Source organism: Sphaerodactylus townsendi, linkage group LG04, assembly GCF_021028975.2.
Source record: "Sphaerodactylus townsendi isolate TG3544 linkage group LG04, MPM_Stown_v2.3, whole genome shotgun sequence".
In the NCBI taxonomy this organism is placed as follows: domain Eukaryota; kingdom Metazoa; phylum Chordata; class Lepidosauria; order Squamata; family Sphaerodactylidae; genus Sphaerodactylus; species Sphaerodactylus townsendi.
In genome coordinates, this window is record NC_059428.1 from 108,322,450 (window position 1) to 108,336,246 (window position 13,797).

Sequence of the window (13,797 nt, forward strand, 5' to 3'; positions counted from 1 at the left end):
TACAAAATCCTAATTCTACATGTCTACATGACACAATGGCGCACGTTAATGGATGATGTTGCTCACTTGCAGCCAAATGTGCAGATATCTTCTACTGCAAAACCTGAGATAATATCAGTTCTACAAGATACAAGAAATTCCACATATATGGTGGCTGTTTCACAGATGAAAGTTATCACTCAACAACATGATCATGACATGTAATAAAATACACATTTTCCTTCAAAAGCTGGTTTCTGCACCATGAAAAATATAATGAATTACCTTTTAAAAAGTGGGGGGGAGGGGGGTTTAAAGACATTCAAACATCCTTCTGAACAGGAAAATAATTAACTCACATGAGATAGGACATTTCTATCTTTCTTTCATTAAGAAATGTGGAGTATATTTAGGAAGCACTAAAGCATGAAGATGGGAATACTTTATCTCATGGGAATACTTTATCTCATTCAGATGCAGTATAATTAAAGTTAGGTGATGGTTAAAGAGAGGCATTGCATTGTCAAGTTCACTGAAGTTACGGGAAAAGTCTGCTTTAGGCCAATTTAGGAACATCAATATGAGAATAACAGAAGCTCTTTTCTAGATCGTAGATGTTAAACGTTTCTAAAATGCATCCTGTTGGAAGTCCACATGGCAAATTTTTCGTTATTTGCCACATGCCACATTTGCTTGCACCACAGTGGTGTGAAACATACCTTTAAAAGTGCCTAAAAGGCTACCTGCATCTGCAAATGAACAATACAGCAATACAAGATGAAATTCAATTCAAGAGGAGCTTGGTACATGTCAAAGGCTTCCTCTGGAGACAAGTTTCTCCCTTTCCAGAAAGAAGTAAAGAACCCTACAGCCATCAAAGCTTGCAAAATCACCATTCACCTGACTTACTGTGTAATGCCAGAGAAGGGTATTCACAGAAATCACAGCATGGGGAAGGAGAAATCCCAGCTAGTTGAAACAACTTTCATGAATAAGCTATAGCTCAAGAATCGCCTTGGAGTAAGTTTCATCGAGTCCAGTATTATTTTGAAAAGCCAAAAGAACAGTGGACAAGACCAGTGGAGATGGCTGGAGGGACTTCCATGACATCGTCATTGATGATGGGGAATCCAGGACTCCCAAGGAGAGAGATGGTGTGCAAGGCTGTTTGTCTAGAATCCCTCCAATATCTGGGGAAGCCATTCGACAATGCATTGGGGTGATGAAAGATTTTGGTGTCAGAGTTGACAGAGAAGATCAATATCAAGGTGGCATTGGTATCCAGCATTGAGCTGAAGTCCACTGCTGGTGCTGAGGCAAAGATAGGCTTTGACCTTGAGAAGAGATTTGAGGATGACATTAAGACAAGTTCAACCATCAATGCCAGGCCAATAAACATGGTACATGGCACCTGGCAAGAAGACTGGGACTCTGTAAGGCAATGGTGAGCAACTTGCCTGAGGTGATTTTGGAACCTGAGCTGGAGCAGACTTTTTTTTTTCTTGGCCTTTTTGTTAGGAGGCTCTCATGTTGTTCTTTGAACTAGTAAGGCTGAGTCTGAGAGGGACTTTGAAGATGCCGTTGGCACTGATACCACTTTTATGTGCCCTTCCGATTTTTTCAGGAACTCCCAAGAGCTTCTCCCACAAAACTGCTTTTAATCAGGAGGTCCTCTTTTGTCTGGCCTTCAGGGTGAATAACCCACATGCCCGGCAAGCCATGGTGTTATGATCTTTTCCTAGGCACATTAAACAATCAATGTGCTTATCATTCAGAGAAATGTTAGTACCACACTGCTGAAATTTCTTTAAAAAGTCATGTTTTCGATCACTAGAGAAATACCTCAAAATTCCAAGAGAAGCTGAAAATAGGTCCTTTCTCCGCAGTGACAGAAAAAGAACTGATGGAGGAATGCTTCCCTATGCCCCGCTATCATGTAATATTTTAGGCAGATATTGTGACCAGGTGGGAACAATCTCTACCTCCAGTGCATGACGAAGAGACAGGGAAGAGCACCATAGAACTGAATTTTCCAAAAGCTTTGCAAATCTACTCTTTGCAGCCATCCCATGTGGAACTACACAGAAGACATGAAGATGAAGCAGAAATCCCACTTTGTTGAAGCTGTTGCCACAGCTTCTATGAATAGGCTGTAGCTCAAGATATTGTCGAAGGCTTTCCCGGCCGGATTCAATTGGTTCTGGTGGGTATTCCGGGCTGTGTGGCCGTGGTCTGGTGGATCTTATTCCTAACGTTTCGCCTGCAACTGTGGCTGACATCTTCAGAGGTGTATCACAGAGGGAAATCTGTTACAGACCACGGCCACACAGGTTAAAATTTCCATTGATTTTTAAATAGATAGAAAAATAACAGATACGGTTGGAATGCACTTTTGGTCAGAAAAGATCATCATAACACACAAGAAGACCAAAGTTTCCAAAACAAAATGGAAAGCATGAAAAATGAGGAAGAGAGCAGTGAGTTGATTCAATAGAAAATATTTTATAGTGCTATAAATATTGATGTGGGGACAACTTGCAAAGCATTAGACATTGCTGGGTACACACACGTGAAAAAACATGCAGATGATAAATAATAAAAGAGGCTGGTTAGCATATGCAGTGAATTATCACCTGCAAGGCAAGACAATACACAGAACTTTTTCTACCGCATTTACCCTAAAGCTAACTTTAGCTGTTTCTGAAATAGTTGTATACTGTACTTCCAAGCTTATTTTGGTTCTCCAGTCAAACAGCAAGTTAAAGCTTAGTGAAAAGGAATCTCATTGGTGAAATGGCTGCTTCTTTCCACTCTGGAACACACCTGGTGAGCTGGTAGGCAGCGTGAAAAGACACCATCAGTAAAAAACAGCCTGAATTCTAAGCTAAAAACGTTTGACATTCAAGCTGTCGGAAGTAGGATACACATAGCTAAAAACCTCTATCCCTTTTATCCCTGAGACTTTTAACATCAGGGAGATAACCAAAATGAGCATGCTTTCTAGCTTCCCAATTCGGAGATATTCACAGCAGAAAGAACACAGACCCAATAAATATTGAAAGAGAGCAGGATGCAGCTTCAGCAAGCAAGGACCACTGTTTATTTTTTCCCCTTTTGTTCCTCGCTCAGCATTATTCTTCTTTGTGACAGAAAAATTAGGTAGTGGAAAATTTGATCAAATGAACCTTGTACCATTTTAGGCTATGATATGTAGATTCAGCACTGTTAATATTTCTACAGTTTTTTCTATGCTTTGTTATTAGTCTTACTATACATGAAACATTATTTTGATTTGAAAAAGCATTCCAAAAGAGAGTTGGAGTGAGAGAGGGCCACTGTAAGATCATTCTGGTAGACTGCTCTTTTTGGAAGATGTCTAGACATCACAAGGGGCATTGTTTCCTGCAAGATTCTCTCTAGTAACATTAAACTGTCTCATTTAGATTTGCTCCTTAGAAACAAGTTGGCACTCTTGACCCATAAACGGAGCTAGAACAACTTAGACACTGTGGATTATACCATCAAGACAATGACCAGGATACTTACACTCAACTACTTTCTACACCTTTTTTCAGATATGCAGACAAGTGAAAACCAGTACAATACTGCACTGGGTAAACAAACAGCTTCTAAAAATAAATGGGAAAAGAGATCCAAGGAGCTCAGCTGCAGACAGTCAAAATCTTTTGATCCTGTCTCCCATTTACTTTTGAAGAGAAGGAAAGTATGCAGTTCTGCCAGAAAGAAGTCCTCCCCCATCTTCCTCAGCAAACTTCTTGCATAACACCAGGTTTCTTATATGCCAGGAAGGCTAGTGGGATGGGATGGCGTCCCATTCCTTGAAAGAATAAGCAAAGTTTTGACCTTGTTTCCCAGATCAAGTAGGGTCAAGATGCAAGAGAGTCCTCCTGATACCATACCACATATACCATATCTATCTATCCATTTTACTCTGCCCTGCCTTCAAGGAGCTCAGTGCAGCACATACTGAGAAAGAGAACCTTACTGACACTTCTCAGCACTTATTTTTCTGAACAAGTAGATGAACGTTTCCATTATTGCATGGAATCCTATTATATGGAGCAGGGGAACACTGGCCCTTTATTTAACAGGAAATATCCCTGTGTGCTACTGAGGCCCCACCCTGTCCCCAAGATGGGGCTGGTGAGGAGCACAGGCACCAGAGGCCTATGGAGACATGGGGCCATCCATGTTGCCGGGTGCACGCCTGTGGGGCGTCCAGCAGGCTCCAGCCCCCCCTTGCCCGCTGCCCGCTGGCTGGCCGGCCCCCTCACTCATTCTTCACTTTCCCCGCAGGCTCTGAGGCTTAGCTTCAGGGAAGCTGCTGCACGGGCAGCCCGTCTCTATGACTTTCTTAAAAGGGCAATGCTCCAAAGATTGCCTAATCCAGGGGTCTGCAACCTGCGGCCATGCTGGCAGGGGCTGATGGGAATTATAGTCCATGAACATCTGGAGAGGCGCAGGTTGCAGACCCCTGGCTTAAGCAATCTTTGGAGCATTGCTCTTTTAAGAAATTATAGAGACAGGCTGCTTAACCGGCAGCTTCCCTGAAGCCAAGGCCCTTTCCGCACAGGGTAAATACAGCGCCCTGGGGACGGCAAAAACGCCATCCCCAGGGAGCTGTTCGCATGCGGCGCCATTTCCCCACTTCGCTCCCGGAGCGAGGTTTTTGGAAAACAGCCGCTTCCAGCCGCTGCCGTGCGAATGGCAGCAGCTGGAAGGTACCATCCCTTCCCCCTTTGCCCGATCAACCTACCTTCTCTGTGACTGTCCGGCGTGTCGCCGAGGCCTGGGGACACGCCCCCCCTGCCCTGTGACTCCGGAGCGGTTGCACAGGGCAGGGGGGCGTGTCCCCTGGCCTCAGCGATGCGCCGGACGGTCGCAGAGAGAAGTAGGTCGATCGATCTTTATCGCACTCACGCTCGCCGTCTTCCCTTTCATTACTGGGACCATTCGTGCGAACGGTCCCGGGGGGGTTGGGTCGGCGTCATGTACACTGACCCAACCCCCAGCGTGGCCGTGTGGAAACGGCCCAAGCCTCAGAGTCTGTGGGGAAAGTAAAGAGTGAGTGAGGGTTCGAGGCGCTGCACGCGCAACTCGCAAGTAAGCACTGCAGCGCTTACTCGCGAGTAAGCAGGGCTCCACGGGGGGTGCCCAGAGGGTTTTGGTCTCTGGGCGCCATTTAGACTTGGTACGCAACTGACAGGCACAGAAGCATCTGGCTTTAAACTGTGTCAGTCCAGATGCAGCACAGTTGACCAGAAGGAGGAATTCCTAGGACTAGTCTACATTGCTATTTCTTTTACTACACATGGCCAGGAGAATCAAATGACCTCCTTAGGCCCTATCAGACTAAGTACTGAAGTTGATTTCAAATTCTCTTCTACACAAACTCTCTGCAAATAAAAAGGCAACACTAGAGTCTTACTTCCGGAAATGCTATTTTTGTAAATGTGTGGGAGAAGCAATCAACTATGTACTCCCTCACCTATAGTCTAAAATGACACAACTCACCAAGATCTTCACAACACTACTCTCCAAATATGTACATCATTTCATATTCTCTGCCTACTGGGTCTACTTATAACAGCATAGTACAGCCTATCCTTTTACTTCTCTCTAATGCAACACAATGAGGAAAGGAACATGAAGTCATAGGCAGTGCATAATAGAAAGCTGAATAACACTGTAACCTAATTCACTGATTATTTCTTCTAGTTAGTCTCTTCAAGGTGCAGTTTATATTGCTCCCTTCTAAGCAAATTCTGCCAAACATAATCTTTCTCCCTCTTTCCCATACCACTTGAGCACCCCATCCACAAATCTAATATAGGAATGCTTGATACAGTCATATATGTGCAAAAAACAAAATATACATTCAAAATATACATTCAAAGTCAAACAAAAAACATTCAAAGTCAAGAAGTCCCCTCTTCAAAATAGTTTACTAGAAAAGATGCCCACAACTTCAGAATTAGGATCAACAATAAGCCATTCCAACATGAGTTTTATTTACAAAATAACTCCATAACTTAGTTCAGTGGGTTTTGCCCACTGGTCTTCATCAGGCAACGCAGTTTCCCAAACGTGCTCTAAAAATGCACTTTTTCTTGAATAGCTCATATACAAGCAGCTGATGAAGCCCAAAGGTCAAAGCACATTCAGGTTCTGTTATACTGACTAATTGTAGTATCTGAAACTGCTGTAACAACAATTCTTAGAAAATTTCAAACAGCACATGAATGTGTACTGATTTTTTTAATTGTCTTTGAGAAATGCATATGTTATTGTTGTTATTGTGATATGATTCATTATTGTTTCCACATACTTTTGGACCAAAATCAAGAATACTGATTAAAAGTTGGTGCACAATGAGCAAACACTTACCAAGAATGTTGACCCTTGACATGACGTTATAACTGAGTGAGTTGTGTCTCCCAGTTGGACTGACAGCTCCCAGTTATTTGCATCAGATTTAATTATAGAGACTCTGTATCAGCAAGAGAAAAAAAAGGGGGGTCCTATTTTAATCCTTATTGATCAAAGGTAATGTTTCATCACAGTTTTTTAAAATTCAATGATACCAGAGATTGAAAAACATCTCCTCACCTCGCAATATAAAACAAAATCATTATATAAAATGTCAGTGCTAAAAGTTTGGGGATATGCTCTTCCAGCCACACTGAGCATTCCAGACAGACAAGTTTCTGCACTGAACCTCCCAAAGCTCCATTGTAACATGGTCTGGAGTCTATTACAGTTTATTCACCATTTTGGGGGCAGTGAATGATCAAACACTTGGTAATGCTTTGTCCAAATATTCTTACAGTTTTGGATAGAGACACTGGCCTTAGATTTTTAGAAAATTCAGAGATACTGGCAGAGCCGTAGCGAGGGGGAACTGCGCCCGGGGCACATGTGTATCCTGCGTCCCTGCCACACCCTCGCCCGTCCCCGCCCCGGAACACCCCCGCATCGGCAAACGCCCGGTGCAAGATGCCCCACCCCTGCCCCCTGGGCGCTATGCCAGTGTATACTGGGTTAGATCCCGCAATCCGTCAGTGGAAAGTGTCCATAGAGTCCATAGAGTCATAGCTATGCAGGTCAGGAGATTGCAGCAGGGAGGGGGAAGAAGCCAAAACTGCTCCCACCTGCCTCTTCTCTAAGCAAAGGTCCCTTGTGCTGGATGCCACTCAGGGCCACATGTACCCTTAGTTGTAACAATACTGTAAAATCATGTGCATCAGTCCCAATAGGATTTTGAAGGCCTCCCGAGATAGGACAGCTTTGTTCCTGTATTTTAAAAAATCTGTCAGTCCCTTTGTATACACTAGTTAGGACAACCACAAAGCACTAGATCAACTGACACATGCAAGTGTCATGTGCAGTTGCCAGGGGATGGCCACATATTTTCCTATTGCTTCAAGAGCAACCTGCTCAAACTTTCATTTTTGAGTCAGGATCTCAAAGTAATTTGCCTTGAATCTCAAGGTAATTTTAAATTCATACTATATGGCTGCCAATTGGGCTTTAAATTTTAACTTCTCCCCCTGTGGCATCTCCCCTAGCCGCCCCTCTCCTGCAGGCGAGTGTGCCGTCCCACCTTCCCTGACCTGGGGGTTGACTTCCCCAGCCGATGTTCTTTCCCCTCGGCCTGAAGGGCCAAGAAACAGTCTCGCCCACAGGGCGCCTAGAAACGGGCGCACCCTGACACTCTCCCCGCACCCTGTCTTCCCCCCCTCGCTCTGTTGCTTCACTGAGCGGGGGTCCATTGGCCACCCAGGCTCTCCTCCACTCCCCCTTCCCTGTTATACCCTCACAGGGGCAGGGCTACCTATTGGCAAGTAGGGAGTCGTGGGTCCCCCAGCTTGTTGAACAGCACAGCTGGACTGCAAAACCCTCCCCCCTTGCATCCTTTCCCCTTTCCCTGCCTCTTTGTTCAAGCTCCCTCTCCCTTCTGCTTCTTTCCAACTCTCCCTTCCATCCTCTTCTCCCAGCCAACGCCCCTTTGCCTCCTTTCCCACCCCCTTATATCCCTTTCCCCACCTCATTTCCCTTCCACGTCCCAGCTGTCGCCCCACTCGATCCCTTACATCAGTGGTGGCAAACCTATGGCACAGGTGCCAGAGGTGGCACTCAGAGCCCTCTCTGTGGGCACTCGTGCACAGTTCATCATGTGGGAGGGGGGTGGAAAATCACCCCCCCCACACACCCACACACACACACATCTAGGCTGGCCTGGGCATGATCATTTACCTGGGAGTAAGCTCGGTTGCTGGCAATGGGGCTTGCTTCTGAGTAAACCCTCCTAGGATCGTGATTCACCCATTCGAAGCGTTGCACGGTTGCTTCACCAAGCTTACTCCTGAGTAACGTGTGCCTCGGATCCAACCATTTTTTCTATACTAAAACTCAGTATTCAGGTTAAATTGCCATGTTGGCCCTTTGCAATAAATAAGTGGGTTTTGGGTTGCAATTTGGACACTCGGTCTCGAAAAGGTTTGCCATCACTGCCTTACATCCTCTTCAGCTGGGGGGGTGAGCCCGGCCGGGCTCTGGGCCCCGCCCCCTCGCCTCCTCCGCATTGCGTGCCCGGGTCTGCAGATCGGAGAGGCGACGGGCCGGTGGATCAACGAGCATGTGGATCAGCAGCCCGTCCGGATCCCGAGGCGGTGAGTCGCTGGGCGGGGCAGCGAGGTGGCAGATTGATGGGGCCGCTCGGCGAGCCACTTGTCCCAGCCAGTTGGCACAGCCCCCGGACACCCTCAAAAGAACTTATCTTGGCTGGTACTCTGTTGGGGCTTCCAGATAGGTTCTGCTGGGCTGGCAAAAGTCCCCCCCCCCTTTGCTGGATTTCTCTGGAAAGAGCAATTTCTTGTTGCCCTTTTCCTACCCTGTGGCTGGTTTCCTGGGCAACAGGAGGGTCAGGGAGAGGCAATTTGAAGGGGCAAATAGGAGAGCTTGATGGAGCTTTCCAATTTGACTAATGGCTGCAATGCACTTTGCACTACAGTTTTGCTGGGCTGCAACAGTCTTAATGTGTGGTCTGCAAGAACTTCTAGAAAGGAGAGGATGGGTGGCCATTATGCTGCCTAGGACAGGGGTGCCTTATGTCCTCGGCGCCCCATTTGGTCACGTAGCAACCAAATATCTCAGGAAGGTCGCTTTTGTGTGTTTTAAATTTTTTAAAGTGCCTTTTTCACGCTCTCTGCCTGGTGAAAGATTTTGTTAATAAAAATTTCAGGGTACATCCAGAGATCTGTCCTGACGATACCACTCGACTTCATGTTTAAATAGGCCAGGACCTGGGTGCCCTTATTCTCTCATTAGTGCTTTCAATGGAATTCAATATGGAGATGGGCAATTATTTGAGGGACCATAACTTTGTCCTCTGAATACAATCTCACTAGCCTTGTGTAGAATATAAGAGTTAACAGATGAAACCCCTGAAAAATTGGTGTCACTAGATTTAAATGCATCCTTTCAGGCACTTTTGTAGTGATTTGTTCATCAGCCACAATGGGGAATTCTGGAGGTAGTAGGTTGCACATTTTGAGAAGATAGAGGCAACAGAATTCTCAGTGTGGCTCCAGGAGGGCCTCCTGGTAATAGCATCCAGGCTTGGAGACCTTGGTTTCTGGGTTCAATTGTATGGGCCCCCAAAAGGCTTATTTTGTTTCCTTTCTCCTGCACACATGAAAGCTCAGGCTGAGTTCTTCTCAGAACTCTCAACTCCCACCTCTACCCAGAAGCAAAGCTCACCAAGATTGGATGCTATTACTTCAAGGCCTCTTGGAGTCACCTTGAAAGTTTGGCTTCTTTCTTCTCAAAAATGTGCAGCCTGGCCCCTAGAAATTCCTCATTAGCTAAGCAATGGAGCAAAGTCACTGCAAACAAAGAATCTAAGTAAATTCCTCAGTGCCTGGAAGGATGTATTTTTAAAGCCAGTTATCAATTCAAAGTTTCAGGTATCATCTGTTAACTATTCTTATGATGCCATCCAAGTTTATGAAGTTATGTTCAGGGGGACCTCAGTTATGGTCCTTTCAAAATGGGTAGCCCCTCATCTCTGTGTTAGTCTGAAAACAGTGGGGACGGGGGGGCATCTCATTTTGGGTGTCCATAACTTTGCTGCCCCCTGAACCAAACACATCGCCAAACTCAGTAGTATCATCAGGCAGCCCTGGATGATGCCCTGAAATCAAGGTGCCGCTTAGCTTGTAAACAAGCGCCCCTGTATATCAAAAAATACCAAAAAATACCCCCCCCCCAAAACCCAAATACCTTGTATTCGTGATTTGTTCATGTTTCAGAGAATACACCAGACAATTTTTGTCTGAATGTGCCTTAAATTCTGGCTCAGATCCTAATCTGCTATTTGTCTTCATCTGAATCTCCGAACCCTCAAAAGTGATACTACCAGGGTAGAGAATTCATCTCAGTAGCATCACTTTCAATTTTTTGTTTGACCCCAGATTCTCCTTTAAGGTAGATTAAAAAGAAGAACCTTGAGCTCCCTAGTTAAACACCATTGGAAAGTGATGCTGTTTGGGGTGGATTCCACGGAGGTGTTTTGTGAGAGATGATGTGACATTTGTTTGGTAAATGTTTTGCTGGGGGTGATTTGTGAAATTTACATGCTTAATACCCACTTGCACTGGCTTGGAGTTGTTTCTCAGGCTAACAACTCACCATAGGTTGTTGCATCAGGAAATTAGAAAATACAGGGTAGAGAGCCATGTATGTTTTGATGGGGAATGGGAGGTGTTTGTGAGCTGATACAAAAATTATTGTTTGTCATGGTGGGGAGGTGGCAGCCTCATACCAGGGGGGGGGCGCCAAATGCAGGTTTTGTCCCCGGGCGCCAGTTTGCCTAGGTACGCCCCTGATGGGTGGCCATTAGAAGTTCGGATTAGGGACAACATGGCTCTTTGGCCAATCACAGAAAGTGTGTTTGCCCTGGATTTCTTTCAGATTTTTCTATGAATGGCCAAAGAGCATAAATAGGAGGCCTGTTCCAGCAGACCCCGTTCCAGTCAGAGGTTTGAGAGTGTTATGTGCAAAGCTGGGCTTTAGCTGCTGCTCTTTCCTCTGGGTTTCCAGTGCTTCAACTGTGCTGCCTGCATTGGAATCCTGTTCTCTGCCTGCTATCTAAACGGTTTGAAATAACTGGTTTATTTTTAAATAATTTGGTTATTTTATTGTTTTGTGAAGTGTGCCTGTTGCATATTTTTTCTTTAGCCTGTTGGTGGCGGGTGGAGAGCTCAAGGCCTTGGAAGGCCTAAAGGGCCTTAATTTTCCTTGTTTGATTTTTGTTTCCCTGTTGTATTCTTAAAAGTTGTTTCAGGGTCTTTTTAAATTTTAGGGCTTTGAGGAGAGGGGTCAGCCTTTTTTTTTAAAAGGGTATTTTATTTGGTTTTGTGTGTGTTTTCTCACCTGTCTTCCAGGATTTTTTCTTTGGGTTTCTTTCTCTAAATTTCAGGGTTTGGGGGAACTCTTTCAGTTTTTTGCATTGATTCTTCTTCCTCCCCCACCCTTCATTTTCTGGTGCTTGTTTCTCTGTTGTGTTGAGGTGTTGTGGCTAGCTGGACCCTTGTTCTCTGGGCTTTTTTCATTCATTTAGTGGGTTTTGTTCTTCATTGCTGTATTGAATTGGTGGAGTTATATTGCTTTGCTCCTCCTGGCAGGTATCATTTGAACTATTTTGAAATAGCAGTTGAAAGATTTAAACAGAATCTAATTTTAATAAGGGTATATGAGGAACTGGTTTTAAAAACCTCAGATTTTAACTTGGGTGTAGGGCCTTAGATTCTTCCTAATTTGGCTTATTGTAGGTGTTAAGAAGAGTCGAAGATCTTATTTGCCAAACAGTTAATTAGCATATACCTTTGCAGTGTCAGCTTTGAGCTTCATTACAATTGAAGCGGGGTGGACTTAGAATACTAATTGCTCAGTTCAATGGAAGATGGGGAAACCTTTTGGGGGCCCATAAAATTAGACCCCTAGCACCAAATTTCACCAAATTTAGGGATTCTTCTAACAAGATTCACCTGAAGCTATGCTGCAAATTTGGTGCTTCCACCTTGAAAAACAGCCCAATCACTACCTGGAGCCTTGAAAAAAGTTACCATAAACTTTAATGGAGTCTGAAAAACCCCATTTACTAGTATGGGGAAGCTGAAAAACCCCATTTACTAGTATGGGTATCCAGCTTTTCTGAAAACTTCCAGTAAACTGGAATCTGAAAAATAGTGGGGCCGGGGGGATGGTGCACAGTCTTAAATCTGTAATGCACAGTAGCAAAATCCAAATCTTATAAGTTTCAATCATGAATAATATTCCATATAGTAACTATAAGGTTTGCTGGTCCTGAATTGTTATGATTTTGTGCAATGTTAGTTTGTTAGTTGCCTTGAACATAATAGAAAGATGGAATATGACAAAGCAGTGAATAAGTCTTGTAGCCTTAGAGGGAATTCAGAGAGGTATATAATCATACTCTTATTGAGGGTATCTCTTAACATGCTTGAACCTTAATTGCTTTCATGTTGTGGGTAAAACCAGCAAGAGAAGGGCAAAATATAGAATTTTTGTCTTGGCATATCAGAAAAGAAGAAATATTTTCCAATGCCTATTTCAAAGAACACTTGCTTGCTTTGGCACTGTAATTCTTCCAGCCTTCCTAACCACATCACATTGCTACAATGGATCTGAGAGTCATGTCAGGTTGAAAACCTCATTTATGGAGAGCAAGTAAATGGAAGGCAACCAGTGAAGAACAGATCACCCTAGAAACCAGGACTGATGCAATTCGTCTTAGTTAGAAGTTTCAGAAGATGATGGTTTTCCAATGCAATCTTTATACTTTTCAACAACTCCCTGTAGAAATGCCCAGATTGTTTTGTCCTTTCAGACTGTCCTTAAATTGTATTCTGCAATGATGTTTCAGACATTTGACAATAGTTAGGCTGTGCCAGCTGCTTACTGTGCTCATCATAATTTCACATGGTTACCCTGTGCTCTCTCCCCCTTCCTTTTCAGTTGGCTACCTGTTCATTACCATAATTGGCCCACTTTTCTCCTGGAGTTCTTTCCTGTGGTCGTATGCCCCCGTTATCACTGAACATATGCTTGGTGATTTCATTATGGCAGGAATCTATTTGTCTCTGCTCTCAATATACTTCAAATAATCCCCTAATAGAACATTCCCTGATTTAAAAGGAAAACCTTTAAGACCAATACAAGCTGATAGTGTCTTTGAAAGAAGAACATTTAAGTTTTCCACCATACACAATTTATTAGATAGACAGCAACCCCCAAGTAAGAGATGGGCAGGCTTGTTCACAGCAAATGTTTAACAAGGAGTGACAAGAGCTTCCTTGCTTGATGTGTGACTACTTACGAAAACTAGACGGGATCAACAATTTGTAAAAATGAATAATTTCTACTGAAGTCAATATATGTTCCAAAACCAATGTGGAACCAGATTTAAAAATGTGCTGAACCTGCATTACACTGTTAATGTTGTAGATAGCAGGAAAAAAATGAAACCTCAGTGGTGAAGCACATGCTCTACATCTGGAACAGCCAAGTGTTATTCTCTGGTATTCTCAGTTTTTCAAAAGAATCTCAACTGGCTGGGAAATGCCTCTGCTTGAGAACCTGTAAAGCTGCTGCCAGTCAGAGTAAATAGTACCGAGCTGCACAGATCAAGTAAAATACTATATGAAGATCCCCCAATGTCTGTCAGAGCACCAGAAACTTACACAAAAGTGCAAGCATGTGAGCAAACATGTT

At 44.1% G+C, this 13,797-nt stretch overlaps 1 protein-coding gene across 2 annotated transcripts in view; it reads right to left on the bottom strand.

The window, feature by feature from the left end:
- Positions 1-13,797, bottom strand: part of PCCA (propionyl-CoA carboxylase subunit alpha) — a 345,506-nt gene that overhangs the window by 100,304 nt on the left and 231,405 nt on the right. For both annotated transcript variants that reach the window (XM_048493110.1, XM_048493109.1), the window contains exon 19: positions 6,388-6,490. In XM_048493110.1, coding sequence (XP_048349067.1) covers positions 6,388-6,490 — 103 coding nt within the window. The remainder of the gene's footprint in view (positions 1-6,387; positions 6,491-13,797) is intronic.